Source organism: Oncorhynchus keta, chromosome 30, assembly GCF_023373465.1.
Source record: "Oncorhynchus keta strain PuntledgeMale-10-30-2019 chromosome 30, Oket_V2, whole genome shotgun sequence".
In the NCBI taxonomy this organism is placed as follows: domain Eukaryota; kingdom Metazoa; phylum Chordata; class Actinopteri; order Salmoniformes; family Salmonidae; genus Oncorhynchus; species Oncorhynchus keta.
In genome coordinates, this window is record NC_068450.1 from 32,903,919 (window position 1) to 32,925,912 (window position 21,994).

The following is a 21,994-nucleotide window of genomic DNA, read 5'->3' on the forward strand; positions in this document are numbered from 1 at the left end:
TTAACTGCCTTGCTCAGGGGCAGAAAGACAGATTTTTACCTTGTCAGCTCAGGGATTTGATTCAGCAGGTTACTGGCCCAACTCTCCTGCCCAACAGGCGACCTCCTCTGGTGTTACCCCCTCTGGTGATAGGCAGTCGGCCCATTGTTTAAATCGCTTCAAAAGCAGTGAACTCCCAAATGTCACACTATGCTTAGGGCTCCTGTATTGTGTGGACAGGTCAGACCTACTTTAGTTCACTGCATTTCTGTTGCCCTACTTTTCAGCCACACTGAAGGTTGGAAAGGAGGAAGTGGAGGCGGACTCAACAGGGGAGGAGGTGTCTCTGTGGCAGAAGATGATGCAATACCCTGACTCATGGGCAGAGGGCTCTCTTCCATTACGCTCCTCTATGGGCAAGAACAAGAGCAAGTGAGGACCCCATCTCATAACCTGAGAGAAGAGCAATTGACAAAGGGCAATCCCTCAACTTTTTATCACCATTATTATCTGTAACCAAAAGACTATCACAGCTGTGTTTAACTGCAAGCACCAAAATAAGTGCTTTTGAAAGCATATATAGTAAATTCATCTGAGGTCTTCAGGTATTTGCTAGCCGAGGTATAATTTCATATGTTTGAATGCAAGGTTGTGTGTTTAATATGCAAATGCTTTTTAAAATCATAAACAGCACTAACCAAAGAGTTGATCAAATTCAACAACTCATGTTTAATTGACTTTTTTCCCCACATATTTCTTCAAGCTAAATTCCATCCATGATCAGCAAACCATTCATTATTAACTAGTGTGCTTCATGGGGGTTGCCGGGTGTTCAGTTTCAGGCTGAATCTCTGTTGCACTCATTTTTGGTCCATATCATATCTTGTGTGGTGCTTCATGGCAATCGAATGAAAACTACTGTACCTGTGATAGGGATGTCAAGCATGTGGTACATTGAAATATATATGTAAATATGATCAGTTGCACTAAAAGTGACCAATTTTATTTCTCAACCTCTATCCTTTGAAAGTAAATGTCATTATCTTTCATACTGTAACTTGAGTCAAGTTTGCTTTTACTATGGCTCACAGGAGGTTGGTGGCACCTTAGTTGGGGAGGACAGGATCGTGGTAATGACTGGAGCGAAATAAGTGGAATGGTATCAAACGCATGGTTTGATGCCATTCCACTCTCTCAGTTCCAGACGTTATTATGAGCTGTCCTCCCGTCAGCAGCCTCCACTGCTATGGCTGTATCAAATTTTATTCATTCACCTAATAAATATGTGAAATGCCTAAACCTGTAATCATCCGCCTTTGTTACAGTGCAGTATGGGTAGTGAAGTAAAAAAAGATGCGTACATATGTTTCTATACTTTTAGACCTGTAAAAACAGGCTACCTCTATCTCTAAATCTATCAGATCATTATCTATCAGCCAGTGGAAACATTTCACTACCAGAGCTGTTACCTGCGTGTTTCCTTGTTTCTCTCTCTATTCTGGGCCACCCTGGTGTCCATGATTGTATCTCTACATAGCGCAGAGGAAAAAGCGTTGCTATCTACATGAGTGTCTGACCTCCCCAAACCACTGCCTTAGTCACAGTAGTCTCTGTGCAACTCCAGCCGATGTCGTTCTTCTTCATCCAACAGGTTATCGTCGATGTATGAGAAGAGCTCATCGGATGTGGTGGGAGTGATGAATCTCTCGTGGTCCAAACCATCCTTATCCAACAGCACCATGTTGAAGTAGGATCTGGAGATCCTGAAAGCCTGCCTGTACAACACACAGCACCAGATAACCATTTAGTGTCGAGACAGTGATGGTGTATTTGATTGCCTGAAGATGGAGTGCAGCCAACATGATTATGCGAGATCCCCTTACCTCAGACCCTCGATGACCTCAGTGTCCAGGTGACGTCCCTTGATGCGGCCCACTTCTCGAGGGGGGGAGCCTAGCAGCTCGATCACCGTCACTTGTCGTAGGTCCAGACCACAATCTGCCTTCTAGGCATGAAAACACCCCAAGAATGATCACAATCATAAAAACAAGCTGCTTATATTTCATTTGTATTAAATCCCGTAGTAGCTAGCAGTGGCGCTCTCTTGTGGAAGTAAGTTGAGTGCAAAATTTCCCCAGACTAGCAGATAATGCCCTAACCATCCAGCTGTCTTTCTGGGCGTGTATGACATTGCAAAGGACTTTAAAGGTGAGTCGAGACTAACAGATCTATAGATCACCTTGCCTCCTAAATAACTACTCAATATAGATCAGTCGGTCCATTTACCAATGGCACATTACGGTTCTGGCGTCTCTTGACTCACCTGCACCATAAGGTTCTGGAGCTTGTAGTCTCCATGGGCTACGTTAGGTGCCGACACGATCAGAAGCCTCCTCTTGTCATAGAACTGGTCCAGGAGGGCAGATGCTGTGTTCACATCTGTTTTAAACTCCATTGCTACATGCGCAATAAAAAAACAGTGTATTGTTGGTGTAATCACTTTACATGTATGGGTTAAATTATGAACACAACAAACCAGATTCTCTGTCATTGGCTCTCAATACTAACTGACACACTCGGCGGGGGCCTCAGTCCAGCTGCGGTCGAACTGGCAGACTCGGCGGGAGGTCCCCCGCCTCTCGTGGCCCCCATCACAGTGGTACTCGCACACCGCCCCGTAGTTGTTCCCGTCAGAGTCACAGGTGAGGTAACCATGGAGAGGGGTCTTGAGGACTGGACACCTCCTGACTGGAGGGAGAGACAGCAGAGCCTGATTTCACAAACCAATTGCTGATCTATGTTCAGTTGTTTAGATCATAATAAATAAAATCATATGGACAGGGGGGACCTGATCCTAGATCAGCACTCCTACTCTGAGATGCTATATGAATACGGGGCCCAAAGCAGCCATCTTCGAACAGTACTGAAATATGATGACTCTTGGATGTCTATAAAGGATTTATAGAAGTTCTCTACAAGGAAAATATGATTGTTGTTTGTCACTGAAGGAATTAGATTTATACTCAGTAAAAAAATCCAGTATTTAGTTGCGTGATGAAATGTATCAATTGAACGTTGAATGTTTATTTGTATAATGTGTTTGTCCTGTAAAGTATGGGTTTTGCTCTAGTCCAAATGTCAGATCATTGCGTCTGACATTGACAGTGATGTCTTACCCTCAACCCGAACAATGAACTTGCAGGCAGCCCTGTTCCTGGCTTGGTCGTGTGCTGTGTACCGGATAATGTTTATCCCCTCTTTAAAGTTGCTATCTGGGCGCTGGCCTATCAGCGTTACACTGCAAACAGACACAACAAACACATGTTTCACCTCCAGATAAAGCAAAGGGGAAGAAGAGGAGGGGAAAAGGCAGTAAATAAGGACTGACATACTCTAATGTTTTATCAGCAGTATCCGTGGCAACCGGCGGGTCCCAGGACACTCTGGCGGTTAGTTTCCCAGGCTCTGCGACCTTCACCCGAGACAGGGGACACTTTATTTTGGGAGGATCATGATCTGAAACAACATCAGTTTGGTAAACCAGTGAAGAACAATAATATACTTTTTTTTGTTAAATGTTAACATCTGTTGGTCTTGGTCAACTGAATCAGTTCCTCTTGAGGGAAGGGAACTTTGAAGATTAGAAATATGTCTTGGTCTTGAGTCAAAGACAAAAGAAGGAAATGAAACATGTGGAAAGAGAGGCACTAGATGAGTATCTATCTGTGTTGTGTTTGTGTTGTGGGAGACATGCCCATTGGGAGCTGCCCAGGCCTATGAAAGAAACAAACAAACATATGCTTGCAATCATTAAGGACTGGGGAGTTTTTCAGGATAACATTTTTTATGGAATAGAGCTAAGCGAAGGCAAAATCCAAGAGGAAAACCTAGTTCAGTCTGCTTTCCAACAAACACTGGGAGATGAATTCACCTTTCATCAGGACAATAACCTAAAACACCAAGGCCAAATCTACACTAGTGTTACTTACAAAGAAGACAGTGAATGCTGCCGAGTTACAGTCTTGACTTTAATATTTTGTAAGTCGCTCTGGATAAGAGCGTCTGCTAAATGACTTAAATGTAATGTTAAATGTAATATGATTGAAAATATATGGAAAGACTTAAGTGGTTGTCTAGCAATGATCCACAACCAATTTGACAGAGCTTGAAGAATTTAAAAAATAATATTGTACAATCCAGGTGTGCAAAGCTCTTAGAGACTTACCCAGAAAGACTCACAGCTGTAATCGCTGCCAAAGCTGATTCTAACATGTATTGACTCGGGTGTGAATGCTTATGTAAATGAGAAATTTCTGTATTTTATTTTCAATACATTTTCCAACATTTCTAAAGATGTGTTTACACTTTGTCATTATGGGGTACTGTATGTATATTGGTGAGAAAAAAATTGATATCTATTTTGAAATCAGGCTGCAACACAACAAAATACGGAATAAGTCAAGGAGTGTGAACACTTTCTGGAGGCACTGTGTAGGCTGTACCTTCACAGATGGGCTCTGCCCCACTCCAGGACCCCCCAACCAGACAGGTGCGAGAGTGGTCCCCCTCGATCCGGTACCCCGGCTCACAGATGTAATCACACCTAGAGTCCACCATGTATCCCTGGGTGCAGTGGTACGTGCCGTGCCAGATCAGGTGCAGCGTGTTGCAACGAACCTCTGTGGAGTCAACACACCATAGTCAAAAAGAGATACAAATTACTCCTATGGAGGTTTTTCTAAAGAAAACGTAGGTCCTTTTTCATTAACAATAGATGACATGTATCTGTCTGTATTCAGCCTGTACTCACGGCGGCAGTGACTGGTTCCAGACCAACGTCGGTTGGGCATGCACTGCACAGAGGTTCTGCCCAGCAGCTTGTAGCCGCGGTCACAGGTCATCTCGCAGAGGGTGCCCAGGGTGCTGCGGTAGTTCCCTCCACGGGGGGAGTGGCAGGTCACATCCCCATTGGCCAGGCTCAAAATGTGACACCATCTTGGATCTGCATCGAAACAACACTGTTTAATCACACACTGGAACACAGCGCCAAGACCAGTGTGCTACAGACCCAATTGATATCAAGAGATAATGATTTCAAAACAGTGATGTGGGGTACGTAGATTTCCAATTCAGTGTAAGTGTCCACTTACATTATGATAAGCTTATTCCTAATGTTAGTGTTGTGACTGTGTGGTTCTCCTTACTTACTCCTGTAGTCCAGTCTGGGAGTATAGTACTCCTCCTCTGGGACAACATCATTGTAGCTGCTGTACAGTGTGGTTCCAGAGTCTGAAACCAATGTCAGACTTATTAGCTCTGATCAGTCATAGCAAAAAGGAATAAAACAAAATCAAACCATTTGTTAGCCACTAATGTAGTTATGGACTATACTTATGGCTATACTCGGCCTCGTCTCAGGATGGTAAGTTGGTGGTTGAAGATATCCCTCTAGTGGTGTGGGGGCTGTGCTTTGGCAAAGTGTGTGGGGTTATATCCTGCCTGTTTGGCCCTGTCCGGGGGTATCATCGGATGGGGCCACAGTGTCTCCTGACCCCTCCTGTATCAGCCTCCAGTATTTATGTAGCAGTAGTTTATGTGTCGGGGGGCTTGGGTCAGTCTGTTATATCTGGACTATTTCTCCTGTCTTATCCGGTGTCCTGTATGAATTTAAGTATGCTCTCTCTAGTTCTCTCTCTCGGAGAACCTGAGCCCTAGGACCATGCCTCAGGACTACCTGGCATGATGACTCCTTGCTGTCCCCAGTCCACCTGGCCGTGCTGCTGCTCCAGTTTCAACTGTGCTGCCTGCGGCTATGGAACCCTGACCTGTTAAACGGACGTGCTACCTGTCCTAGACCTGCGGTTTTCAAATCTCTAGAGACAGCAGGAGCGGTAGAGATGCTCTAAATGATCGGCTATAAAAAGCCATCTGACATTTACTCCTGATGTGCTGACACGTTGCACCCTCGACAACTACTGTGATTATTATTATTTGACCACGCTGGTCATTTATGAACATTTGAACATCTTGGCCATGTTCTGTTATAATCTGCACCCGGCACAGCTAGAAGAGAACTGGCCACCCCTCATAGCCTGGTTCCTCTCTAGGTTTCATCCTAGGTTTTGTCCTTTCTAGGGAGTTTTTCCTAGCCACCATGCTTCTACAACTGCATTCCTTGCTGTTTGGGGTTTTAGGCTGTGTTTCTGTACAGCACTTTGAGATATCAGCTGATGTAAGAAGGGCTATATAAATACATTTGATTTGATTTTATGGACGATATGTACTGTTTTTTTCGCACTCATAAACCTACTTTTGTATTTATTTGCTTATTTGTGATGAATATCAAATGATTTTGATGTAGAACATGAAGAGTGGAATATAGGTCACGTAGAGAAAGTATTTTGGCATGCTAATGGTTTTTTCCACAAAGTCTCAGTTCCACACAACCTGGTTTCTGGTCCCTTCCTGAGCCAGCTTCCTATTTAACACCTGGATTTCCAATAAGAGAAATCTAAAAAAAAATAAAAAAACCTCTCCAGGGGTTTGGATCCAAAACCGAAGTCCAGTCAAACCAGTATGCCTCTGACAAAAGACTGACTTTCTAGTTGGCTGACGTTTCATTTATCGCAACGTAAAAGTGTTTTAGCATCACATGGATGTAAAAGGTAATGGTAAAGACTTAACTGGGCACACATTGCTGAATGTGCACTGAAATCATGACACATGAAACAGATGAAGCTGGCGAGCAGAAGTCCCCTACTCCATTTTGAATGTAATTACTAGTTAGTACTGGGTCTAAAGCTGTTAACATCTCTTTTTGCCTACTTAGCATTACACTGTATCTTTAAACCTAGGAGCTGAATCTAACTTTCCATACAGTAGGTCTCCCTTAACACCCTCATTCTTTCCCCTCACTTGTGGTCTCGCCTATTTCAGGAACATAATCCCTGGAAGGATATTTATAAGGGACTCTACTGTTTAGAAAGAGGGCTGCCAGATTTGAGGGTTTTTTGAGCTGAGTATTATCCCTGAGTATTTGTAAAAACATTGTTCAGATATTAGATTAGCTTGCCCAGCCTACAGGGGAAGTTAATGAGTCATTACTTTTAATTTAGACCGATGAAAATTAAATTCATGGTGACACAACTCAATAAAGTTTCTAATGTTAGTAATTTGGGCACTTGCAATAAACTGCTAAACTTCCACTGGAAGAAGTTACAATGATGTTACAACACTTTTCATCAAATGTCTTGTTTCTAGTCTGACTCTGACTAACATAAAAACATGCCAGTAGATTTCTATCAACCGAGTCTCCCTCATGTTAGCAAATCCAAGTGAGGATAATCTTTCATTTACTGTCTATAAACAGACTCTCCGCTATTCAAGATAGTTTACATTTCAGCAGCAGTTGTACAATAAAATATAAACATCAACTTTATAGTTAAACATGTTCCAACCATTCTACAATCAACACTCATTCTGCAGTGATTGAAATCCTTTGCAACATGTCTCAACATGGTGGACATTAGTAGTCAAACACCTCTTCATCCTAACAGCCTATTTTCCATTAAATCAGTAATGCAGGCTGCTGCTGTGGCCGCCTGATGACGGTGAGGTTGTAAAAAGGCAGACTGACACAACGTGCATCACAGTGAGACCAGCCTGGCACACGTCCAACAGCTCCCATTGAGACGGTTACTTTACCAGGAAGACATGCAATGACCACTGCAGGGAGAACATCCAGCTAGGAGAAATGAGTCACATTGGAGGGGGTGGATTTCACAAGCCCACTATTCACTGCAGTCCAACTGTACTTCAATGGACATATTCTTATGCTGAGGTTTAGAAAGGCCATTCCCAATTAGCAACCGTTGTATTTCAGTTGGAGAAGTGGTAAAGGACGAGAACCTGTGATAACAGCAATGGCGAGACAAAGCCAGAATCAATCCATTAGCCGACTAGATTTTTTGCTTTGTTATCAACTGGCAGTAGGTATGAGTTTGGGTGGATCTGAGGTGACTCAAATCACTGTCTTGTAGGGGTTAAATTAGGGCCTTGACACAGCTGGTCCATGCACACTCAGTCATTTGTCTGTGATTGGAGTTGTAATTACAGGGGTCTGAAAAGGGGTGACATACCCAACATCAGATAACAAACACAGGTAACTATAGTGAGGACTTCTATTCACCCGCAAAACATATCTATTCATGACAAAATGCATAGATGGCATATTTGGGCTTCTTTGCTCTCTCCTTAACTGAAAAAGAATGTTACAAGAGTGGATGAGTTTCTTTTCAGGAAATACCCCATGCTCTCTTTGTATTCTGTCAGTTGCCTCTAAAGATGCCACTGCAGCTGCTTTCCATTACCTGTCCTATAACTGTGGTGATGGAGGTATGTCCTCACTCCCCATTGCATGGACTGTATCATGGACCATAGATGAGATTAACAAGGAAAGCATTTGTCTCTCCTGGCATTAATGATTTTATAATAGTTTACAAAAGTATAGTTTGAGAGTGTCCAAATCATAACTGCTTATGCAACATCAGGTATAGAATAACATGTGCATACATGTTGTACATCAAGGCTAATGCAAAGTTTAAACTGTGAGTAAAGAAACATTAATAGTCTAAGTCAAAGTGTAGTATATCTAAATCTTACCTTCATTGTGTCCCAGCAGCTCTCTAATAAAGGTCAGCGTGAAGAGGAAAAGGATGTGGAATCGTGACATGCCAACACGGTCTTGAAACGCAAATATTCAGATTAAAAGTGGTTCCACTGGGCATCTACTGTAGCCAAGGTGGAGACCATTGACTAACATACAGCGCAGAATATTTGAAAGCAACAATGAAACCGTTAATTCATTTAATCGTTTTTTTGTTTACTGACAAAATCATTAGCGTTGTTTTTGTTATATCTCTCTAAATCAAGAATAATCCCACCAACGCTCCAGACAAACCAGCCTTGCGCCAATTTTTACTTGACAAAGTCCTCCTCGTTTATCACATTTACTGTTCGAGAAGTTACCGCTGGGAGGCGATATTGGACTACATATAAGGGCTACCATAAAGGACTACGATACCGACTGGTTGGGCTAACTGCGCACGCAAGAGGGGTAAATAAATTATACATTAGAGCGCCAATCAGCGATTGAAACCAGCGTTCAACCAGTTCGCAGCAAGTCGCACGTGCTAGTTCCGGCAAAAGTCACAATAACTACATTTCTATTAAAAAGCCACAGGCTGCTGATGCCGAAAGCTCACTCGTGTCTGCCTTGGTTTTACGAGACAAAGACCTGAGTTTTCACCCTGATGACTGTACGCATTTTTTGTGTGTTTATAGGGGCAATCTGCAGTTGCTTCATCAATTTTTGGACTTCTAAATTAATGACATTTGCCCATTTGATTCTTGAAGAATATAACGTCTGACCCAATGAGCCAAATTAAACTGTCGCACCCAATCAATATAAGCTTGTTTCACTCCAATGTTTGTAAACAAATTAATAAAAACAAAAACTATACCACCTCAAAACTATAACTTTGATATCATGGTCAGTCCTTGCATCCATAGTTATATATATGAATTTGAGAGTGGTTGCAATTCTCCAGCCCCATCCCTCAGCTTTTTACCGAAACGGTTGAGAAGAACGCTTTGTTATTGCTGCACGTGTATAGCGGCATTACTCTTGTATCTTGTAGCGTTTTGTATTTGTCATGTGTATACTGTCTCATCCGATTAGCCACAACTGACGTTTCCTCTATGAAAAATTAAGTTATTATATTCTGTTCTATTATATTATTTTGGAACATCATAAATACAAGCGAAATAAAACTTCCCATAAATCCTAGGAATTAATTTATTCTTCACAGGAAAGTGAATTGGGATTAGTGACGACACTTCCCTTCTCCTTGGATTCTGTGATTTGTCGACAAAAGTTTTCCAGCAAGACGTTGTGGAAGTGTTTTTTTTTCTCTCACTTTGTAGCAACGATACTTTTTGATTGCCAATTTCTGCGAAATAGCCATAATGTCTCCCCCATCAAGAAGGCTCCAAACTAAGCCAGTGATTACATGTCTCAAGACCTTTCTTATTTCTTACAGTCTCATATTTTGGGTAAGTGTTCACTTGTAAATAACTGATGCAAGCAAGCTACGGTAACAATGGGCTAAATTAGCGGCGATCCCTAAATTCCAAAAGGAATTTCCAAACGAATAACGTAATGCTTTGGCTGAAACGTAAGAACTCGAGTTATTGAAAATAAAACATCATTTCCCTGAAATAGTTAGAAAACACTGTTGGAAAATAATCACTTAATTGTTGGATATAGCGAAGCCTCGAGCTACTTTACATTATTTATGCGCATATGTTTGTCTGTGAAAGTTGTGCGTTTATCCAACCGCGACAACGTTGCAAAGCCACGTTACATTGTTTCTTTTTTGTTTTGAGCGTTGCGGCTCGCGAGTGGCGCAGCGTTCTAAGGCACTGCATTTCAGCGCTAGAGGCGTCACTACAGACCCTGGTTCGATCACGGGCTGTATCACAACCTGCCATGATCGGGAGTCCTATAGGGCGGCGCACAATTGGCCCAGCGTCGTTAAGGTTTGGCCGGGGTAGGCGGTTATTGTAAAATAGGAATTTGTTCTTAAGTCACTTGTCTGCTTAAATAAAGGTCAAATAAAATAAATAAAACATTTTAAAGGTTTGATTGCGGGGATCGTGGTGACATTCGTAGACAAACTGTCAGATGTTGTGAACGACTTTTCGAAGTTGGGCCTGGTTGTTGATTGTATCTCAATCTCAGACAGCCGGCACTCTTACTAAATAACTATTATGATCTCAAATGGTGTTTCTTCACAGTGTATATTATTCTATCTATGACATTAATCAAACGTGGCTTTTATGGGTTCAAAGTTCATGACAACACATCTCTGTCATTTATTGCTATATGGAGGGTGATTTGTATAATTCAAGGTCCAATTGACTGATGACTGCAGTCCGTGAGTATATGACTGGTTAAAGTAAGGGATATTATACAAAGGAAGATGCTGAGCTCACTGATGTGAGACCATGGGCTATTATTGGTTGTGTCGGTGAGGGGGGCTGGGTTGAATCAAATTTTATTGGTCACATACACTAGTTTAGCAGATGTTACTGCGAGTGTAGCGAAATGCTTGTGCTTCTAGATCTGACAGTGCAGTAATATATCTAACAATTCCTCAACAAAACCTAATACACACAATCTAGTAAAGGAATGGGATGAGAATATATAAGTATAAAATATATGGATGAGCAGTGACCGAGCAGCTACGATGCAATAGATGGTGAAGGATACAGTATACATCATATACATATGAGATGAGTAATGTGAGATATGTAAACATTATTAAAGTGGCCAATGATATCAAGTCTGTAGCTAAGCAGCCGCCTGTCTGTGCTAGTGGTGACTGTTTAACAATCTGATGGCCTTGAGATAGAAGCTGTTTTTCAATCTCTCTGCCCCAGCTTTGATGCACCTGTACTGACCTCGCCTTCTGGATGGAAGTGGGGTGAACGGGTAGTGATTCGGGTGGTTATTGTCCTTGAATATCGTTTTTGCCTTCCTGTGACATCGGGTGTTTGTAGGTGTCCTGGAGGGCAGGTAGTTTGCCTCCGGTGATGCGTTGTGCAGACCACACCACCCTCTGGAGAGCCCTGCGGTTGTGGGCAGTGCAGTTGCCGTACCAGGCGGCGATACAGCCCAACAGGATGCTCTCAATTGTGCACCTGTAAAAGGTAGTGAGGGTTTTCGGTGACAAGCCAAATAAAATTCTGCATCCTGTTGCGCCTTCACCACACTATCAGTGTGCGTGGACCATTTCAATTTGTCGGTGATATGTACACAGAGGAACTTAAATGCTCCACTTTCTCCACTACTGTCCTGTCGATGTGGATAGGGGTGTGCTCCCTTTGCTGTTTCCTGTAGTCCACAATCATCTTTTTTTGTTTTGCTGACATTGAGTGAGGGGTTATTTTCCTGACACCACACTCCGAGGACCCTCACCTCCTCCCTGTAGGCCGTCTCGTTGTTGTTGGTAATCAAGCTTACCACTGTAGTGTCTGCAAACTTAATGATTGAGTTGGAGGCGTGCATGGCCATGCAGTCATGGGTGAACAGAGAGTACAGGAGAGGGCTGAGAATGCACCCTTGTGAGGCCACAGTGTTGAGGGTCAACGGAGTGGAGATGTTGTTTCCTACCTTCACCAACTGGGGTGGCCAGTCAGGAAGTCCTGTACCCAGTTTCACAGGGTGGGTTCGAGACCCAGGGTCTTAAGCTTATTGATTAGTTTGGAGGGTACTATGGTGTTGAATGCTGAGCTGTAGTCAATGAACAGCATTCTTACGTAGGTATTCCTCTTGTCCAGGTGGGTTAGGGCAGCGTGATGGCGATTGCATCGTCTGGACCTATTGGGGCGGTAAGCAAATTGGAGGTGGTCTAGGGTGACTGGTAAGGTGGAGGTGATATGGTCCTTGACTAGTCTCTCAAAGCACTTAATGATGACAGAGATGAGTGCTACAGGGCGGTAGTCATTTAGTTCAACCTTTCTTGGGAACAGGAACAGTGGTGGCCATCTTGAAGCATGTGGGGACCGCAGACTGGGTTCGATTGAATATCAATCCCTTTTGATATTCCATGTAAGCTCCATGCTGGCTTTCCCTTCTTGTTGTAGGCATTTATACCAACTTCAAAGCTGTTTCAGATGTGTACTGTCCCCTGATATCACACTGAGCTGAATATAATTGTGAGGTGTTCAAGGTGTATAATAAAGGTTTTTTTTTTCTCGCTTTAAATCTTGAGTTTGTGTCAGAACTAGGTCAAATCTCTGAAACATCCCCTGGGGACATTACCTGAGATTGGAGCTGACTGTCTGTGCTTTCTCCCAGTTTACAGGGGTTATCCTTCTGGCTGTTGGAGTATGGGGGAAGGTGAGCCTGGAAGCTTATTTCCAGCTGGCCTCTGAGAAGAGCACCAATGCACCATATGTCCTCATCGGGACTGGAGCCATCATCATCATTTTTGGCCTGTTTGGTTGCTTCGCTACATGCCGCGGTAGCCCATGGATGCTGAAGCTGGTCAGTTACACTGATGTGCAAATACAAAATGTAACACATTCTCCTCAAATGTTTGTCTTTGTTGTATGTAAATTAATGAGTTGTTTCTCTCCCCTCAGTATGCCATGTTCCTGGTGCTGGTGTTCATAGCTGAGTTTGTGGCAGGCATCTCTGGCTTCTTATTCAGACATGAGGTATTAGTTCAAAAGTAGTGTTCCCACATCTAACAATTTACCAGGTGCTGGGTACCAAAACGGTTATATATAAAGAATGGACATATATGTGCACTGAGGGATGTTCCAATATAGTTTACTGCAACGTCTGGAAGACGTTCTGGTCGAAATGTTGCGGTGAACTATAGATGAGCATACACCAATGTGCAGGTACTTCTGAGGTGACTTACAATACACTTGACATTACTATAGGGTTCAGTTGGCCCCAAATCAAACTCAGTTCATGTTTGGTTTCTTGCAGATAAAGGCTGTATTAGGTGATGCCTATAAAGACGCTGTGACGAACTACAATACCACTGACCCCAAAAGCTCTGCGGTTGACAACATCCAGAAGACTGTAAGTGGTATCCTGTTATTCAATGCGAAGCCTAACTGTGTTTGGTTCCTTTGCAAATAACACAAAACATGCTGTTTAGAGAAATGGCAGCTGAATTTGGTCAAAGACCCTGTAGAAGTGTTACTATAAACAACTTCTATAGTACAGATTTTTACGCTTCACTATCTGTTTTCAGAGTTGCATAGAGCTTGTTGGTATACTAATGTATTAGGTTATGATCCTCCATCACCATTATTGAATAACTCATTGATGTACAATAGAACCACCTTTTAACATAATCTGATTTAGTATGATAGTTTAGTATGATTTAGTGTCCCTGCACATTGTAAATATGGCATTTGCACTGACCCTGAAACTGACACTTTAAAAAAATATATATAACCACTGAGCCTCTATATAGCCACTGAGCCTGCTACTGAGCCTGTATATAGCCACTCAGCCTGTATATAGCCACTCAGCCTGTATATAGCCACTCAGCCTGTATATAGCCACTCAGCCTGTATATAGCCACTCAGCCTGTATATAGCCACTCAGCCTGTATATAGCCACTCAGCCTGTATATAGCCACTCAGCCTGTATATAGCCACTCAGCCTGTATATAGCCACTGAGCCTGCCATTGAGCCTGCTACTGAGCCTGTAAATAGCCACTGAGCCTGGATATAGCCACTGAGCCTGCCATTGAGCCTGCCACTGAGCCTGTAAATAGCCACTGAGCCTGTAAATAGCCACTGAGCCTGTAAATAGCCACTGAGCCTGGATATAGCCACTGAGCCTGGATATAGCCACTGAGCCTGGATATAGCCACTGAGCCTGGATATAGCCACTGAGCCTGCTACTGAGCCTGGATATAGCCACTGAGCCTGCTACTGAGCCTGGATATAGCCACTGAGCCTGTATATAGCCACTGAGCCTGTATATAGCCACTGAGCCTGCTACTGAGCCTGGATATAGCCACTGAGCCTGGATATAGCCACTGAGCCTGTATATAGCCACTGAGCCTGCTACTGAGCCTGTATATAGCCACTGAGCCTGTATATAGCCACTGAGCCTGCTACTGAGCCTGTATGTAGCCACTGAGCCTGTATGTAGCCACTGAGCCTGTATGTAGCCACTGGGCCTGTATGTAGCCACTAAGCCTGTATATACAGTGGGAGAACAAGTATTTGATAACCTGCAAAATTGACAGTGTTTCCTACTTACAAAGCATGTAGAGGTCTGTCATTTGTATCATAGGTTGAGCCTGCTACTGAGCCTGTAAATAGCTACTGAGCCTGTAAATAGCCACTGAGCCTGGATATAGCCACTGAGCCTGGATATAGCCACTGAGCCTGGATATAGCCACTGAGCCTGGATATAGCCACTGAGCCTGGATATAGACACTGAGCCTGGATATAGACACTGAGCCTGGATATAGACACTGAGCCTGGATATAGACACTGAGCCTGGATATAGACACTGAGCCTGGATATAGACACTGAGCCTGGATATAGACACTGAGCCTGGATATAGACACTGAGCCTGGATATAGACACTGAGCCTGGATATAGACACTGAGCCTGGATATAGCCACTGAGCCTGGATATAGCCACTGAGCCTGGATATAGCCACTGAGCCTGGATATAGCCACTGAGCCTGGATATAGCCACTGAGCCTGGATATAGCCACTGAGCCTGGATATAGCCACTGAGCCTGGATATAGCCACTGAGCCTGGATATAGCCACTGAGCCTGGATATAGCCACTGAGCCTGGATATAGCCACTGAGCCTGGATATAGCCACTGAGCCTGGATATAGCCACTGAGCCTGGATATAGCCACTGAGCCTGTATGTAGCTACTGACCCTGTATGTAGCTTACTTAATTTCTCATGTTCTACTTGACTTTTTAAAATAAAAACATGAATAGTACTACCAACATTAATTACTGAATTGTTGAGAAAGAGCAAGCAAGCAAAGAAATTTCACTGTACTTGTGCACGTGACATTGAAACTTGATTTTTCCACATGGCTAAGTCAACCATAGAATTAGGAATTGGAAGTTAAAATTGTTATTTCCTTTTGATAATTAGTAAATGTGTGTTTTGTGCAGTTGCATTGCTGTGGAGTGGAAAGTTACACGGACTGGAACACAACAAAGTACTTCAAAGACCAAGGCATCCCTGACAGCTGTTGCAAAGAGAACACTGTCTGCGCTGTCGAGGACCTCAAGAACCTTGACAGGGCTCGCGACTTGGTGTATAACACGGTGAGAGCACTGCCGCATGTCATTATCAATCAGATCATACAGAATTATGTCAGAGCTGTGGTTCATAGTTTACCAGTCTTTTAGGCTAAGTATTGCCAGTCCAGTATGCACAATGAACAGCTATAACCTTGTGAAACCATATTTATTTTCCTTCTGCATAACATGTTTCAGGGCTGCTTCTCGAAGGTGACCACTTTGATGGAGTCTAACCTGGGAATCATTGCCGGAATGTCTTTTGGAATTGCATTCTTCCAGGTACATCCATTGAAGAGCCTTTATTTGATATTGGCCTGTAGGCATAATAATCTCTAGGGGAGAAAATATACAATGTTATTACCAGAAGCATAAATCTTGAAATGTTGTTAGATCATCAAGAAAATTATAGATTTCCCTTTTTCTTTTAATACATGAAGTGAGTGCATGTCAATTTTGTCTTCACATCCTAATGGAAACTCTTAACTTTCTGCCTAGCTCATTGGGGTGTTCTTGGCCTGCTGCTTGTCTCGATACATCACCAACAACCAGTACGAGATGGTCTAGCAGTGTCCTTTCACAGGTAGTACCCTACATGGACTAGTACTGGGGGATTCCATGCCTCATATTGTAATTGAAGTCATGTCTCTAGAGTGCCCAAAATGTACATGTTATTGTCATATAGTACACTATACTGGAACCCCTGCACTTGGTTTGGTCACTTAAGTTGCTGTGTAACAGCTTCTTGATTCTCCCTCTATGGACGAGAGCATTTTCATGTAAGGAAATGCCACATCAGATATAGTATTCATTACCTAGGAAGGTGATCATGTTGAAATGTAGTACAGTGTATCAGTAATATGCTGAACAGTTGAGTAAGACCAGTGGCTGAAATCCCCAACCTGATGTAACATTGATTATTGTTATATCAGGTTAATTTCATATTTTTTTAAACAGCCACTGCATTGTTGGTTAAAAGGGCTTGTTGTATTTGTCACATGTGACAATACAATTATATTGTTGATGCACCAATCAAACTCATAGGAATGTTAATGACTACAACCCTTCTAACATGTCATTTGTCTTTTAAATTTGTTTTACATTTTTTTGCAGGTCACTAACGGGCAGGTCATGACGCACACCGACTCAAAGGGAACGCGCGTAGTTTTAATCCTTGGTCTATGTGTAATGGTTCTGTCATTTCAGAATTCACTCTCGCTGACACTCACTTTTCAATGGCAACCAGACTGAAGGGAAAAAGTTATTGGAAACCATAAGGGATCGATTTCTGCAGTTCTCCATCGTTTTGATTAAGCTTTGTCTTGCTAAGGCTAGTGGAATACAGTTTGTGCTTGAATGTTCATTTGGGATTCACAGACTTTATACATGTAATATTTTTCATTCATTGTCTGTTTTAATGTTATTATAAATGACATATGTATTGCAATTTCTTTGGTGAGCTTAGCAAAAATATTCATGTTTGTTATGTCCATATTAATTTCATTTTTATCATAAATGCTGCCATCATATTCTAGTTATATAGCATCTTGTGGTTAAAGTGATCTTACTGTAGTCTGCTATTTTCATGTTCTGCATTACAGTGACTAGTAGTGACTAAGGCCATCTGTAACACCACAGTAACTTCCATCCATCTCTTCTGTGGAGACGGGGAGAAAAGTATTGGAAGTTGTGTAGTAGCCTTTGCGGGTAGAGGGATGGATTGCATGCTGTGGACACTTAGTTAATAGAGAAGAGAACAATTATACACCACCATGATTCTCGTGGGAACGTAAAGGTGTTTTATAAGCCTTTCATGTGATTTACTGTAACTTTGGTGTGCAAGTGTTATGTTCACGGTTTCAAAAAATATGCATTTCCTCAGATGAAAATAATTGTCAGTGTTAATGGTTGTTGATTTGTGGAAACCGCATGTAAAATACTTGAAAAATAATAAAGGTACCTAAACTCTTTAAAACAACTGGGTCGCATTCAAATGAGTTTTTTTTTATTGAAGGAAAAGGCGTGAACTGAATATACCTGGGGTGTTTTCACTAGGAACAGAATGATATGGATAGGGGCCTACCTGACCTCGTCAAATAGAAAGTCGTTTGTGTTGAAAAATGGTTTCCAGTGACTCCCATATGGACACAGTTGAGTTGTGTGACAGACATACTGTTGGAATGGCGAGGATTTAAACGGTATCTACAGCTGCCCTCAGTGCAGAAATACATTTACCCCAATGTCTGTGCTGAAGAAAAAATGTATGATAGTGGGGGTTATGGAGAAACTAATGATCAGTCTCCCAAGTATCTTTGAAAGGTAACTGTTATGCTAGACCCGGACGACGACGAGTGGGATTTCTGCCTCGTGAAGAAACAAAAAGTTGTCTAGTCCTGCCTAATTTGATTTGCCTCGTTTCGTGAAACTCATCTCAAGCATCAACAAGTTCCCGGCTTGAAGCATAGGCCGACCCTGTTCCCCCCGCCGGTGAAATTAAGAACATTTGCCCTCATTACAATTAAGTGCTTGAAATGTATGTCATTGTGATCACTGCATCTGTTCTCTGTGAGTCAACACCACGGTCATATGGTTGTTTCAGCAGCAGCAGAGGGCTGGGCAACAGGTAAGGGTAGAACTGATTTGAGATGCTAAATCTTTCTATCATGACTTCTGTGCTAGTCATCCCTGTTACCTTGTTGGTTTTTCAAAATATATGGATACCATAAAATGCTGACTGGTTTTATCATTCAGAAAACTTTGAGGGAGATGGACTACATACCAGCAGAGGGCACAGGAAGGCAAGAGAATGAAGTAAAATAACTGAGACCTGCCTTGGGAGTGTCTCAAGGTGAGTTCTGACCTGGGCCTGTATTCACAATTGTGTCTCAGAGTATGAGTGCTGATCTAGGACCAGGCTCCCCTGTTATATATTCTATAGACTAAATCTGATTGATTGCTATTTTGTTTTTGTGACCACTGGTCCTCTGTAGCTCATTTGGTAGAGCATGGTGCAATGCCAGGATAGTAGGTTCGTTTCTAGGACCACCCATACTTAAAATGTAAGCATGACTAAGTCGCTTGCTCAATAACATATAAAACAGATCTTTGTTATAAGGCGTGAGGTAATAGTTGACTCTCCTTCACAGTGACAGATGTCCAGGTTGTTCAGTTCCCAAGACCAGAGAGGAGTTCTGGACATAATACATGTTTTGGCGCACACACCCAGTCTCCCTCAGATAAACTTTGTGCAATATTAAACACCCATGAACAAACACACCTATAGGCCCCAAGCTCTCCTTATCCCTTAACTTAAACATCCTGAGTTAATGCCTGAACTTAACCTGAAACACTTTGAAATTTGACGTTTGAGAAACATGGATGAACATCTAATTCGGACGTGAGACTGTGAGAGCTGGTAGGGCTTAACGTTGGCCTTCAAGAGGTGAATTAAATTGACTTATTAGATGATATGTTGTATATATTTTGTCAATATGAATATAATTCGAATGCCACGACATTATCTTTCTCCCTGAACAGATTTCATCCAGCTGACAGTGGATGCCAGCACAGCAAATAGGCATCTCATTCTGTCTGGGGACAAGAAGGAAGTGTCATTCGGCTCATATGGTTCACCTAAGCCTTCCACAGAGCTTTTCATCTCCTAAAGCTCTGTGCAGAGAGGGCCTCCAATGACGTTATTACTGGGAGGCTAACTGGGAAGGCTGTGTCGTACTTAGGCATTAGTAGGGTGTCTTGAAGGTTGGACTACTCTAGGTCCAGCTATGAGTTCTACAGGTATAGCTTTGGTTACACTTTCATGCACAATTAAAATATATATATATATATTTCTTATTTCACTTTATTTAACCAGGTAGGTCAGTTGAGGACAAGTTCTCATTTATAACTGTGACCTGGCCAAGATTAAGCAAAGCAGTGCGACACAAACAACAATGCGAAGTTACACATTTCGAAGACCTTAGAAAGGCAGGGTAGGATAGATATAGGTCTGTAACAGTTTGGGTCTAGGGTGTCTTCCCCTTTGAAGAGGGGGATGACCGCGACAGCTTTCCAATCTTTGGGGATCTCAGACGATACGAGAGGTTGAACAGGCTAGTAATAGGGGTTGCAACAATTGCGGCGGATAATTTTAGAGAGGGTCCAGATTGTCTAGCCCAGCTGATTTTATAGGGGTCCAGCTCTTTCAGAACATCAGCTATCTGGATTTGGGTGAAGGAGAAATAGGGGAGGCTTGGGAAAGTTGCTATGGGGAGTGCAGAGCTGTTGACCGGGGTAGGGGTGGCCAGGTGGAAAGCATGGCCAGCCGTAGAAAAATGCTTTTTTAAATTCTCAATTATCGTGGATTTATAGGTGGTGACAGTGTTTTACTAGCCTCAGTGCAGTGGGCAGCTGGAACGAGGTGCTGTTATTCTCCATGGACAATACCGTGTCCCGAAACTCTTTGTAGTTTGTGCTACAGGATGCAAATTTCTGTATGAAAATGCTAGCCTTTGCTTTCCTAACTGCCTGTGTATATTGGTTCCTAACTTCCCCGAAAAGTTTCATTTCGCGGGGGCTATTCAATGCTAATGCAGTACGCCACAGGAGGTTTTTGTGCTGCTCAAGAGCAGTCAGGTCTGGAGTGAACCAAGGGCTATATCTGTTCCTGGTTCTCGTTTTGATTGGGGCATGCTTATTTAAGATGGTGAGGAAAGCACTTTTAAAGAATAACCAGGCATCTAGTTTAGATTGTAGGACAGCCGGGGTGTTAAGCATATCCCAGTTTAGGTCACCTTAACAGTACAAACTCTGAAGATAAATGGGGAGGCAATTAATTCACATATGGTGTCCAGAGCACAGCTGGGGGCTGAGGAGGGTCTGTAACAAGCGACAACAGGGAGAGATTTATTTCTGTAAAGGTGGATTTTTAAAAGTAGAAGCTTGAACTGTTTTGGCACAGACCTAGATAGTATGACAGAACTCTGCAGGCTGTCTCTGCAGTAGATTGCAACTCCAGCCCCTTTGGCAGTTTTATCTTGGTGGAAAATGTTGTAGTTGGGGATGGAAATTTCAGAATTTTTGGTGGCCTTCCTAAGTCAGGATTCAGACATCATAGGTAGTACATCAGGGTTGGTTGGAGTGTGCTAGAGCAGTGAAAAAAATAATTTAGGGAGGAGGCTTCTGATGTTAACGTGCATGAAACCAAGGATTTTACTGTTACAGAAGTCAACTGAAGGTTGACTTCAGTTCTAGCACAAAATCTCCTGGCCTCAGCCCCCCCCAATCACGAAAATAAAGGCAAATCGGACTGTATCTTGATCACAAGGCTGGGACTCCATGGCCCTTCTCCACAAAGTCCAAACTACCTTTACCCAGCCACTCTTACCTGGATTTAGTGTAATCTGAAACAACTTTTAAAGATAGAATCCTTAATTGAAACAAACAATACATTTGTTTATTATTTAGCTGAGGGATGGGGCTGGAGAAATGTAACCACTCTCAAATTCATAGACAGTTATGGAAGGACTGGCCATCCATGGTAGCAAAATTATTGTTTTAACCATGTTTTAAAAACAGGAAGAATAAGATTGACAAGCATCAGTTTGGTAAAAGAAAAACATATTTACCCTGTCATGTGTATATTGATTAATTATTACTGGGTGTTGTTTACATTGTCTACAAACTTTGGAGTAAAACATGCTTATATTTTGGGGTTTGATGGGGTACGAACTGTCAAGGCTCAGGAGAAATCCCAGATGCGGACAGTAGTAACAAAAGTTTATTACAAAAACGGGGGCAGGCAAACGACAGTAGTCCAGATCAGAGTCCAAAAGGTACAGAGTGGCAGACATGGTCAGGGCAGGCAGAGGTCAGTAATCCAGGTTGTGTGACAAGGTACAGAACGACAGGCAGGGTCAGGGCAGGCAGAGGTCAGTAATCCAGGTTGTGTGACAAGGTACAGAACGACAGGCAGGGTCAGGGCAGGCAGAGGTCAGTAATCCAGGTTGTGTGACAAGGTACAGAACGACAGGCAGGGTCAGGGCAGGCAGAGGTCAGTAATCCAGGTTGTGTGACAAGGTACAGAACGACAGGCAGGGTCAGGGCAGGCAGAGGTCAGTAATCCAGGTTGTGTGACAAGGT

General features: G+C 42.7%; 3 protein-coding genes across 7 annotated transcripts in view; 2 read left to right on the forward strand and 1 right to left on the reverse strand.

Moving 5' to 3' along the window:
- Positions 1 to 1,278, forward strand: part of sytl4 (synaptotagmin-like 4) — a 17,839-nt gene extending 16,561 nt beyond the window's left edge. For all 4 annotated transcript variants that reach the window (XM_035744241.2, XM_035744243.2, XM_035744244.2 and 1 more), the window contains exon 17: positions 267 to 1,278. In XM_035744241.2, coding sequence (XP_035600134.1) covers positions 267 to 415 — 149 coding nt within the window. In that variant the 3' untranslated portion in view covers positions 416 to 1,278. The remainder of the gene's footprint in view (positions 1 to 266) is intronic.
- srpx2 (sushi-repeat containing protein X-linked 2) lies at positions 689 to 9,731 on the reverse strand. 2 transcript variants are annotated; one of them, XM_035744246.2, is made up of 10 exons: positions 8,641 to 9,731; positions 5,188 to 5,268; positions 4,790 to 4,981; positions 4,482 to 4,658; positions 3,372 to 3,495; positions 3,156 to 3,277; positions 2,548 to 2,727; positions 2,303 to 2,436; positions 1,863 to 1,981; positions 689 to 1,754 (listed from the first exon to the last, which is right to left on the reverse strand). In XM_035744246.2, the coding sequence occupies exons 1-10, from the start codon at positions 8,708 to 8,710 to the stop codon at positions 1,574 to 1,576; spliced, it is 1,380 nt and encodes a 459-aa protein (XP_035600139.1). In that variant the 5' UTR covers positions 8,711 to 9,731; the 3' UTR covers positions 689 to 1,573. The 2 variants fall into 2 exon arrangements, with proteins under 2 accessions (XP_035600139.1, XP_035600138.1); XM_035744245.2 differs by having other exon boundaries at positions 1,863 to 1,984.
- Positions 9,732 to 9,866: 135 nt separating this feature from the next.
- LOC118363413 (tetraspanin-7-like) lies at positions 9,867 to 17,834 on the forward strand. Its single transcript, XM_035744247.2, has 8 exons — positions 9,867 to 10,092; positions 12,902 to 13,090; positions 13,189 to 13,263; positions 13,544 to 13,639; positions 15,728 to 15,883; positions 16,055 to 16,138; positions 16,355 to 16,439; positions 16,970 to 17,834. Exons 1-7 carry the CDS (start codon positions 10,006 to 10,008, stop codon positions 16,421 to 16,423), a joined length of 756 nt encoding a protein of 251 aa, XP_035600140.1. The 5' UTR covers positions 9,867 to 10,005; the 3' UTR covers positions 16,424 to 16,439; positions 16,970 to 17,834.
- Positions 17,835 to 21,994: the final 4,160 nt, after the last annotated feature.